This window comes from Globicephala melas, chromosome 16 (genome assembly GCF_963455315.2).
Source record: "Globicephala melas chromosome 16, mGloMel1.2, whole genome shotgun sequence".
NCBI lineage: Eukaryota > Metazoa > Chordata > Mammalia > Artiodactyla > Delphinidae > Globicephala > Globicephala melas.
The window spans coordinates 31,505,964-31,518,217 of NC_083329.1; the positions used below are offsets into that span (position 1 = coordinate 31,505,964).

General features: G+C 42.2%; 1 protein-coding gene across 3 annotated transcripts in view; it reads right to left on the reverse strand.

Annotated features, from left to right (window-relative positions):
* ENTPD1 (ectonucleoside triphosphate diphosphohydrolase 1) overlaps positions 1-12,254 on the reverse strand; it is a 115,340-nt gene that overhangs the window by 79,049 nt on the left and 24,037 nt on the right. The window contains exon 1 of one of the 3 annotated variants that reach the window (XM_030865172.3): positions 9,827-9,954. The exons of 1 other annotated variant lie outside the window; for it this stretch is intronic. In XM_030865172.3, the coding sequence (XP_030721032.2) occupies positions 9,827-9,842 (16 nt within the window). In that variant the 5' untranslated portion in view covers positions 9,843-9,954. Of the gene's footprint in view, positions 1-9,460; positions 9,466-9,826; positions 9,955-12,254 lie in introns of those variants that run through there. One more of the 3 variants, XM_060286588.2, reaches the window with a different exon arrangement.

Below are 12,254 nucleotides of genomic sequence, written 5' to 3' on the forward strand. Positions count from 1 at the left end.
TTTTGGCCAGACCTCTCCAAGCTCTACATCCACATTTCCAGCAACCAACAGAATATCTCTGCCTTGATATCTTATAAGCATCTCTTATTTAGCATGTGCCAGGATAAACTTATTATCTCCCTCCTCCCCTGCCAAATCCACTCTCCCTCCCTTATTCCCAGTCTTATTCATAAATATTAATCCAATCATCTAAAGCCAAACTTGAGAATAAATCTTAACATCTCCTCCTCCTTCCTTCCCAACAAACCACCTAGCCCTCTACCTCAAACTCTACCTCATAAATATTGTTTAAATCCAGCTCCTCTCATCCATCCCTCTCCCCCACCCACCCACCATCAATGCCTTAGTGCAGGTCCCCATCATCTCTCACCCACTGGACTATTGCAAAAGCCCAATACTAGTTTCTTCCCATTGCTCACCAACTTCTTGGTTCATTCCTGCCCGAGTGATCTCACAGAGCCAAGTCTTAGGACCACTAAGTATGATGACAGCATAAGTGAAAATACTTTGCCACACTGTCCCACATTCTTGTGAAAATCTATATCTGTATCCTAAAAGAAATGATATTTTTTCCTCAAATGAAACGTCAGTGCATTAGCATTAAGAAATGACGCTAATGGCCAGCATCACCTCTTCTGAGACAAGGCAGCATGAGGGAGGCAAGTAAGCAGAGGCCTCAGCTGGCCCACCTAACACTCATTAACTTGGGATCAACAAAAGCGCACTGTGGGAGAAGAGAAGCATGGTGTGACGGGAGGGGCACAGGGAACACTTTGGGAAGTCCCAGGTTTGTTGTTTTGTCTTGCTTTGTTTTGCTTGTTTGTGTGTTTATTTTTGCCTCTGTGAACTGATAAGCTCACTCTACCATGAGTATAAAGAGACTTAGAACTGATCTCCAACCAAAGACATTACTTGGGCAAGGTGCTAAGCAGTGGCGCAGGAGCTCACTCCGCAGTTTAATGAAGGTTTGCTCTCAGTGGGAAAGGGGCAAAGGCAAGAAAATGGGCCCAGAGAAGGGTCCTTCCTGAATGCCTTTATGCCTCTGGACAAAAATACTGACAGAATCCTGAGAGCCCTAGCCTCTCTATCCTCTGAAACATGACTCTATGGCAACAGGACTGTTGCCTTCTTTCCTGGATCCAAGTGAGCTTTCTTGGGTAGAGGACTGAGATGTCTTCCCACACATAGAAGGGGATGTTGCATTTGGTGACTGCATTATTCTAGGATCCAAACGGAATCTAAGGGAGCAAAGGGTAGACCAGGCATTCCCCATCTCTAACACTGAACTGGGATGAATCTCCCCTAGTGCTTCCTTAAATTCTTTTTAGAATAAGATGAAAAACACATAACATTCATTTGTGCACCCCTACAGAAAGTATCTCTTTTCTTTCAAGGATAAGGCCTTAGATTAAATAAATTTTGCAATAAGTAGAAAGAATGGTAGAGGAAAAGCTTGCTTCCAAAATAGATATGATGCAGGAAAGAGAGGGAAATCTTTATTTATTTTTTGGTTAGATACAAGAGGATGCTGGTCTGAGAAGAGAACAGATTAGGATAAAAGATTTCATGGAAACTAAAAATACTGTAGCTGAATGAAAGTTTATACTAGAAATAATTAAGGAAAACTGAATCAGTGATGTACAGAATATTAGGAAAATATTGTCAGAATACAAAGGAAAATAAAGAAAGGAAAGGAAAGAAGGAAGGAAGAAAGGAGAGAGAGGGGGAAAGAAAGAGTGAGAGAGAGAGAGAGAGAGGGAGGGAGGGAAGAAAGGGAGAGATAAACGGATGGAGTAAGTTCAGAGATAAGAGATCCAAATAATAGGTCCCTGAAGAAGAAAAGCAAGCAAACAGAGTAGGAGCACTGATTAAAGTTATGAAAAGAGAAATCCTTCTTGCCCCTAAAGAAGTCCTGAATTTGGAAATCAAAAGGGTTTACCACATTCTAAGCAAAATCAATGAAAGGAAGTCTATACTCAGTTGTCTCACTATGAAAATGTCAGGAATAGAGAACAGAAAAATGTTCAGGCTGAAAAAGTGTCCTCAAAGTACTTCACAGCATCAAACTTCTCAAGACAATGCGGGCATATTTCCAATTACTTGAGGGGGATAAGCTATCTATATTTAGACAAGTTGTCACTCTCTTACCACACTGATGCCCTTTCTAAAAAAATTACTTTCATATGCACCAGATCATTTTGACAGGAACAAAAATTAAGAACTCAAAAATGGGGCAAGTCATAGTGAGAAAAGAACTATATTAAAGTTAATTAAATTCATGCTAATGGGTACAGGTTTTCCTCTTGTGGTGATAAAATGTTCTAAAATTGATTGTAGTGATGGCCGCACGATTCTGTGACTATGTTTAAAAACAATGAATTGTAAACTTTAAGCAGGTTAATTATATGGTATGTGAATTATATCTCAAAATAATAGTAAGATCAACAACTATGGGTTCAAATCTCAACCTCAGCACTTACCAATTGAGAGACTTTAGGTTGGTCACTTAACTACTCATTCCTTGGTTTCTCATTTGTAAGACAGGGATAGTAACGACTTCAAACACTTGTTTGAGAACTGAGTTAACATCTGTAAGTTGACTGGAACAACACGTGGCTCAATACACACTACAAACCTGTAGATTAACTAACTAAACCATCACCACTTCCATGTATTGAACACTTACTCTGTTACTCTTACTCACTTACTCTTGGCTTGTGGACCTCTCCTCCATATTCAAAGCCAGTAGCACAGCATCTTGCTACAGTGGTTGCCTTGCCTTCTTCTGTGTCAGGTCTCCCTCCTCCTCCCTCTTATAAGACCATCTGTGATTATCCAGGATCTCCCCAGTTTATATTCCTTAATTTAATCACATCTGCAAAGACTCTTTCCGTATAAGGTAACATTCATAAATTCTGGGGATTCAGAGCTGTAATCTTTGCAGGCTACCACTGTTACTATATCAACCAAAAACAAAGAAAAAGAAAATAAATCTACGAAAAAGCCCTAACGATTATTTGTAAGTACACCAAAATAAAGCCATAAAAAAGAAGAGATTAAGCAAAAGATGGTATCAAGAACATTTCACACAGCTTAAATTGGAAAATATGAGTACTGCACTATTACTTTCTATTTACCAACCTTTGTTCACTGGAAACTTTTCGAGTCCTCCCTACCCTGCCTTTTCAGTTCAGTGCCTAAAAAGTTATTTTGCTGATGACACACTGCTTCAGATGTCTTTTGTGCATATGTCTGAGTCTTTATCCACTTGAGCAATACTGTTTCAATTTTATAGTTCAGAGATTCTGACCCTCACCTCCTATATCCTGCCAACCAGACCCACCTCCTGGCTCTGGCCTCCTGGGGCCTGCCATGATTATTTGGGAGGGAAAGACTTGGTAATTTTCACTCACACCATACTACAATACTTCCTAAAGTTATATAGCCATACAAGGTTCAGCTGCCTAAGATGCTGAGAACTTTATCTCATCTTCTTTCATCTTTCTCAAGACTTTATTGACTTACTCCTTCTCCGCATCTATTTTACTTCCTTTTATAGTCCCAACTCTCTATCACTGCCCCCCACCCTTTTCTAATAAGCCACAATAAAAAGTTATTCACAGCTCATTCTTTTTCCTGGAATTAAAATTCTCATAGGTAACAATAAAAGTACACAAAAGTAAATGCAGATGTACCATAATTTCACATAGGAGAATATTATGGTTGAGGAGGGATTACCATATACTTGAAATGACTGGATAGATTTACAAATATCCAATTTTATATCTTAAAAACAGAATATATCTTATTCACAAGTGTTCACATGTATAAAAATTCACTACATGCTTAGGCACAAAGAAACCTCAGAAATACTAAAGCCATATTCTCTAATCATTGTGAAATAAAATGAAAAATTAATAAAAATTAATGGTTTAAACAAAAATGACAATTACCTGGAACTTTCAAAAAATTATCCTGGGTTAAAGAGACAATAAATGTAATATCAAACTTTTTTGAAAATATAACACCACAGATAAAAATGTATTGGATCTATTCATAGCTGTAAGTCTCTGTATAAAAACACTAAGGTTTTGGAAAAACTGTTGCAAATATAGTAGAAAAACCTGAATATCTTTATTTTATCAAGAGCTCACATAAATTAATTTAAAACATAAAATCCAATAAGTAATAAACAGGCAACGGATGTAAACAGTATACAAAAGAAGAAGCACATTATGTGAAAAATGTCAAATTCACCAGTAATTAAACAAACTAAAACAACATAAAAGTGGACACGATTATTTAAAGAAAAAAACAAAACAAAACACCTAAGTTGTCAGGGATGGAGCAAAACAAGAACTCCTCGTGGGAGCATGAAGGGTCCATCCTTGGTAAAGCAACTTGTTAATAGTAATCAAGAACTTTAAAAAACATTTACAAATTTTAATCCAGTAATTCTACTTCTGGGATTCTATCCGCAGCATGCATCCCTACATATGGAAAAACTTCACTCACAAAGATGTTTATTGGAAATGGGAACAACCTAAATGTTCAATAACAGGGACACTTAAAAAAAACTATGTGACTATAAAAATTATGCTAACGAAGACTATGCTATAAGGTGGAAAATACTTGTGCTTCACTGCTACACTGAAAGTCAGGCTTTAAAACTGTATGTATAGCCTAACAATCACAATGTCACCTCGTAATTTTTCAAGGTTGTAGTCAAATAAGTGCTAAAAAAGAGAAACAACCCAGGCATAGAAAAAGGAACTACAAGGAAATACACCAAAATATTGTCATGAGCGATTGTTTTTCTTTCTCCTCTAATCCATATTTCATGTCTTCTTTAATGAGTATATGCCATATTACTTATATCTTCACAGACAGAAAGAAATTGTCCACATCCTCCTTATGGATCAGAAGGAAACACCTTTTTTTTTTTTTTTTTTTTGGTGTTACGTGGGCCTCTCACTGTTGTGGTCTCTCCCGTTGTGGAGCACAGGCTCCGGACGCGCAGGCTCAGCAGCCATGGCTCACGGGCCTAGCCGCTCCGTGGCACGTGGGATCTTCCCGGACTGGGGCACGAACCCATGTCCCCTGCATCGGCAGGCGGACTCTCAACCACTGCGCCACCAGGGAAGCCCAGGAAACACCTTTTTACGTAGGGCATGTACTGCCATTGTTCCTGGGTCTCTAAATTCATTTTGATACTCTAGCACAAAAACTGTGGGATGGAAGTATGTTAGGCAAACTCCCTCTTGCCTTCTCTACTCCAACGACTTCTTTTTTCCTTATGATTCCCTCAATTTTCCAAACCTAAAGAAATCCTATCGGTCCTCTCTGCATTCATTATCCTCTTTTGCGTCTGGGATCATTCTCACCTCACTTCTGCAGTGCCGACAGTGCCCCCCTGGCACGCTGCTCCCAGTCTCAGAGTCCTGAATCCTTGCTAGCCCCAGCTCTCGGGCACTCCAAACACCCAGCAAAGGGTTCTGGGGCAACCAAATGTTCTGTTCCAGTACTTCTCAGGTTGGAGGAAGGGAATGAAAGCAGCATAAGGAATCTTGGAGCCGTAGAGAAAAGGTGGGAGATGTTTAGGAAATCCAACACAGAGCCTTTATGTACAATTACAGATTGTATGTGATAAAGATTCAGATTTGTTTCTTGTATGGCAAAATTCTAGGACATATGTTTACTGAAAGAACAAAGGAATGCATGAATTAGGTTTCCCATCATCCTGTAATGACATAACTGATCAGTGACTCAAAGTGGTAGCTTCAGAGGAGGCGGGGGCAGGGAGCACTGGGGAAGGGAGGGCTTGGTTGTTTGGTACCAAAATAAGCCCTGACACTATGGCTTGCAATGACACTATGACATGGCTAGTCGAAGTGTGGCCTATGTAGGGGCAGCATTACTAACACCGGGGAGCTTGTTAGAAATGCACAATCTCAGACCCCACTCCAGAGCTGCGGGATCAGAATCTGCATTTTAACAAGATCCCCAATGATGCACATGCATATCGAAGTTTAAGAAATACTGCCTCAGAACACACACACACATTCACCAAGACAAAGGCAGTGCCTCTGCTCATCTGCACTTCCATCAAACCTTCAAGAGGTTTGATGATTCTTCACCACAAGGGCTGCCCTCAACTTTGGCCTCCCTCCAAACTTTTTCAGGGAATGGAGCTCACAAGGAACAGACCCGATGGGATGTGCCCCAGTCCTCACCTTCACTCTGCATAGGCAGGTGGAATTAAACAGTAATGCCCTTCGGCACAACCACTGGTTATGGAGTGCAGAAGCAACCATAAAGACAACACAAGGGAGAAAATACTCTTAAAATACGGTTTGGCCAAGTAAAAGCAAGACCAATCACTGCCATTTGTAAAAAATTGTTTACCACATGTGCCCAATGACCATGCAAGACAATCATGATTAAAGAAATCATTTAATATGCACCTGTTGACTTTGTAAAGGTTTATTAGATTACAGGACTGGTAATCCCAAACTCATAATCAAGGCTAAACTTTGGACTTCTGCCTGCAAATCTCCAGGATGAACATGTAAATAGGTTCCCTACTTGGAACCTGGAAAAAAGTGAAAAAAGCTTTTTATTCTTAAATCTAGGCTGCAGTTTTGGTAAAAGAGAAAGGTCTTTAAGCACTGCTGGGATGTGGAAGGGCTTATTGTGGGCACCAGACTCTACTCATCTTTCTAGGTCCAACTGAAGCGTTCCACATCTTTGAGAAGTTTTCCCCCAAATCATCAATCCCTGTTCTGTTTCTCATGGGATTTTCCTTAAACTTCTATTATGGCTCTTAGGGAGGTAGGAGAACTTATCTATTAGGAACCCATGCTTTGCAGCCTAACTATATTGGTCTAAATTCCCCCCTTTGCCTATTACTATCTGGATGATGTTGGCCAAGTAACTTCCCTCCACAGCTGTAAGATGCAGAAATCTCTATCATAGGTTTTTTTGGGAAGATGACATGAGACAATGCCAGATGTATGTATAAAAATTACAGTGCCTTGCACATAATAAAAAACCAATGTTAGCTATGATTATTAGCACTTCACAGAGTCTGGCTTCAATTAGAGTTGGTTGTATATATGTCTGCCTCCCTCACTAGACTGTGAGCAAACTGTTTATATCCCACACATCTGGCACAGGGACTTACAAATGGAAGACACAATAATATTTGTCAAACGGGTTTGAAGGTACGCCAAGAAAAGGGAAGGGAGGGTGCTGAAACAAATTTAATGTACTTTATGATTTTATCCAGGGCCAACCTCTGTGGTGTTTGTTTTTCTTCTATTACCAGAGTATGTTGTCTCAGACTACGAGATTGGTCGCTATAAAATGGGGCTGGCGGGACACTATTTCTGGAACCAGATGTTCTGTTCAGAGATAGTGAAGTTGTGCTATGAGGAATCTGAAATCTCCAGTTTGGTTCTCAGCTGAAAGGGGACTGGGGGCTGAAGTTCAGCCAGAACTGGACGGGCCAAATGGGGTGCCCTAGCATAGAGTCACATCAGCTCTGAAGGTCACCCACCTAGAAGAAATGCATTTTGTTTTTCAGTGTATTCACTTAGAGGGATGTCTTTACATATTGCACAAAAGAGCTGTTTGTACCAGCAGGACTCCACTGCAAACTCAAAGGTCCCCTTTTAAACCAGCCTACTGACGCTTGGATGAACATCAACTAAGATAATATTACTTAGCTTACTAAATACTTATTGAGCGCCCATTATGTGTTAAACAGTGTGCTAGACACTGCAGATCCAAAGGTAAATAAAGAAATTATAGTCAGGGGAAGGTTGGGAAGCAATGCAGAAGGCAGGAGTGTGGACAAATATGACAAGTGCCACCTTAGGTGTAAGTGGTGAGGTATTGCAGAAACATCCAGTATAAGGCTACTATAAGGCTTAAAGGAGGGACTAACAATCAAGATGAGGCTTGAAGGAGTGATTGCCACAGGTAACATTTATTGAGCACATATTATATACATCAGGCCCTGTTCTGAGAACCCTGCATGAATCCCTCATTTAGTCCTTACAACAACCCTGTGAGGTAGATAACATTATTCTCTTCATTTTACAGAAGAGGAGACTGAGGCTCACAGGAAAGGTTGGAGCTGGGATTCAAACTTGAGCAGCTTGGTTCCAGACTAAAGGAGGAGGAGAGGGCCAAATCAGCCTTCAAGGCAGAGGCAAGTGTCTTGAAACAATCTGGAAGGGAGGAAAGAAGTTCCCCAAGTCCCTTGAGGAACTGAAAGTGTCTGGGGGTGGGGACAGAAGTTCAGAGATGACTCAGCTCAATCTGCAGGTTAGAAGGGAAACCAGAGGCAGGGGATTTCTAGTCTGCTTTGGACTTTTGAAAACGAGCTGTGTGGTTCCTGCCATCTAACCCCTCCTGGCTTCAGTCTCTCCCTTTTGTAAAAGTCAATAATAACAATACCTGGGCCCTACCACAGAGAATGGCCACGGGCACGAAATGGGAAAAATGCACGTAAACTTGATAGCAAAGAACAAATTCCTTACCAGACTTGAGATTTCACCAGTATCATTTCCCCTGTAGCTTCAAAGATTTGCAAACCCAAATCAACAACGTCGAAGCAGTAACAAGAGACTCTGAAGTGGAGCAACAGGGTAGGGAAATAGACCCTCGGACCCTGCATCTGTCGCCCGCATTCAAATTCACCACTTACTGTGTGATCCCAAGGTAAGCTACTCTCTCACTACCTCAACTCCATCATCTGGGAAATGGGGATGATAATGATAGCACTCACCTTATAAGTTGCTGTGAGGAATAAGTAACACGTGTAATACGCTTAGAACAGCTCCCAGCACAGAGTAAAGATGAAAACGTTAACAGCTATCATTACTGTCATTATTAAGAACTCTACTGACTACTCATCCCATTCCTCCACGTTGTATGTGATAAAAATATGTGGGGATATTAGAGACCAGAGCTGATGAAGGTTTGCAACCCTACACAACCACGATGCTGCAGACATTCTTCCTGGCTCCCACGGGCTGGCAAGCAGCTGGCTCTCTGTCCTGGCAGAAAATGCCCAAAAGAGGTAAAGGACAGAGACCGCACACCATCTGTACAAACCAGGCTGCTCTCGCAGTTTTTAGACAAAATCTAAATATAGTCCGTCCGATAAGCCTTGCTTTTTAAAGATAAAACTGTTCTTCGTACCTATACCCCTTCCCTCCCTCCCCACACCCATGCACACTCCCCCACACCTCCCAAGAAAAGTTTAGTCTTTTGTAAGACATACTCTCGGGTCCTGTTGTGACAGGCTCTTGCCACATTAACTTCTCTGTCTAATTCCAGGCAGAGAAGCCTTTGCTAATTTCACAACAGGAACGCACACAGGAAATTCGAGAACAAGGCAAATCTACACACAGAGCCCAGCATCTTCAAGCAAACTCACTGAGGTACTGACCCGAAGCAAGACGACTCTGGACTGTAAATGAGGCAGCTGCCTCCTAAACTGCGAGGGGACGGAAGAAGTCTTTTGCCTCTAAAAAACCAGATCTGAATACCAATTGCTAATGAATATTCATGAGCTGCTCCAGCTTGCTCAGGAGCCACCCTTGACTCTAGCCCCGGAGCCTGGCTTCCTAAAATGTTTCCCAAAGTTTTTTCTCTGCCTCCTCTCAGAAGGAGAGGGTGGGAAAGTGTATTTAGGGCTTTTTGCCTCTTGCTCTTTCAAGTACTTCCTTTTGGTCCGGAGTTTTGGTTTTCTTTTTTCCTTTTTTTTTTTTTTGTTTGTTCTTAAGGATTCAGATCAAATCAATTTTGCTCTTACCCCTTCTATCTTCCATAATTGGCAGCTTTTGTTTTCTTCCTCTTTGCTCTTTATTTTTCAGCCTCTGCTTGCTGTGGTCGGTCTCAGTGAGAGAGGTACTCAAGGAACAGAGATATAACAGACCCTCGGGCTCGTGGGAGGGGCTAAATTAGCCTGCCCCGTTTCGGAAGGAACCTCAAACCCTATGTCTTTTTCATTGAAAGGACAGACTGGCCGAGAAGTCCAACAGCTCATTCCCCTAAAGCTTCCCCAGGTTGCAATTTTTTGTATCTTGAAACAATGTATGTTCAGATATCTCTCTTCAGCTCTTTCCCTCTCCCTTTGTTACAGAAATCCATTTTTCCCCTAAAAAGTATATCTTGGCTGCAAGCAAAAAAAAAAAAAAAAAAGCTACTTACTTTTTGCAATTTTGAAGCAAGATAACAAGAAACTTGTTACCTTTATTCTGCTCTGCAGTAGTTATTTCCACTATTTTATCTTCCAGGTCACTTATCTGTTCTTCTGCCTCAGTTATTCTGCTATTGATCCCTTCTAGAGTATTTTTAATTTCATTTATTGTGTTGTTCGTCATTGCTTGTTTCCTCTTTAGTTCTTCTAGGCCCTTGTTAAATGTTTCTTGCATTTTGTCTATTCTATTTCCAAGATTTTGGATCATCTTTACTATCATTATTCTGAATTCTTTTTCAGGTAGGCTGCCTATTTCCTCTTCATTTGTTAGGTCTGGTGGGTTTTTATCTTGCTCCTTCATCTGCTGTGTGTTTTTCTGTCTTCTCATTTTGCTTATCTTACTGTGTTTGAGGTCTCCTTTTTGCAGTCTGCAGGTTCGTAGTTACCGTTGTTTTTGGTGTCTGTCCCCAGTGGCTAAGGTTGGTTCAGTGGGTTGTGTAGGCTTCCTGGTGGAGGGGACTAGTGCCTGTGTTCTGGTGGATGAGGCTGAATCTTGTCTTTCTGGTGGGCAGGTCCACATCTGGTGGTGTGTTTTGGGGTGTCTGTGGCCTTATTATGATTTTAGGCAGCCTCTCTGCTAATGGGTGGGGTTGTGTTCCTGTCTTGCTAGGTGTTTGGCATAGGATGTCCAGCACTGTAGCCTGCTGGTCGTCGAGTGAAGCTGGGTCTTGGTGTTGAGATGGAGATCTCTGGGAGATTTTCGCCGTTTGGTATTACGTGGAGCTGGGAGGTCTCTTGTGGACCAGTGTCCTGAAGTTGGCTCTCCCACCTCAGAGGCACAGCACTGGCTCCTGGCTGTAGCACCAAGAGCCTTTCATCCACACGGTTGCAAACTTGCCCGCCGACCATGCTCACTCAGTGCGCCCACAGAGTCTGGCGCTGGGTAGGGGGCGGGCTTCAGGGACCCTTCCTCGCTCCTGGGCTCTCTCCCGCGATGTCCTCTACACTGCTGCTGCCACTCCCTCTTTCTCTGGGCTTCTGTTGCTCAGCGGGCGCCTGCCACTACCAGCCGCTGGCACCCAGCCCCAGCCGGCCAAGCCCATGGAATTGGAAACCAGCAACAATGTAGATCTTTTAGGATGTGTTTGATCTTAAAGGACTACCTGCTAGTGTTGGAGGGTCTCCTGCAGAGGCGGGGGGTGGCTGTGGCTCACCGTGGGGACAAGGACACTGTCCAAGAAACTTGTTACCTTGATACCCACCGGAAGAACTGTGGGACCCAAGAACAGTTCTTCCAGCCCCATGAATCTGATCACTTCTGGTCCCCTAATGAGCAATCCCTTTTAGAGGCTCATTACACCAGAAGAGCAACGGGTCACCCTAGCAAAAGATGCTGTGGCAGGAGAAAGCGTGGTATTGGTCAGAAGGCAGGGTGGGACGGCAGGGGAGGCTGCTCGCTGGGAACAGCTGTCTAGCTGTACTGATGCAAGTTGTCTACCTTTTCCAAACCTAGACCTCCTATCTCTGAAGTCTTATGAGCAAGAATTGCTACACCCAGGCTTTGCCAACATGACCCAAATGCAGATGAGAAACTGACCAAAACATTTTAAAACTGTGTATATGAAGTTATTTTGAAATCAGGACAACAGCCAAGCCTCAGAGAGGAAGGTAAGTTCCCAAGTCCCAGGGCTGCCTGTCTGGGCAGCTTCCCCCTCCACAAGGCTGTCACAAACCTTAGCATTTTAGATTTGAAAGAGACCTCGGACATCTAGTCTAAGCAAGGATAGAGGCGTGGAGATGTTAAGCTACAAGTTCATGTTCACATTGAGAGCAGGGAGCTGGTTGCTACCATGCTCTCCAGCACTTAATATAGTTCCTCCCACGGTGTAGGCTCTCAGTAAATTTTTGATAAATGGTTGAGTTAATAAACAGCAGCAAAGCAGAACATAAATCTGATTTCACTGATTGCTAGTTCATGCTCTTTCTACACTGTTTCTTCAGCATGAGAGGTGGTATCTAAAGCCAATTGTACCATAAGACA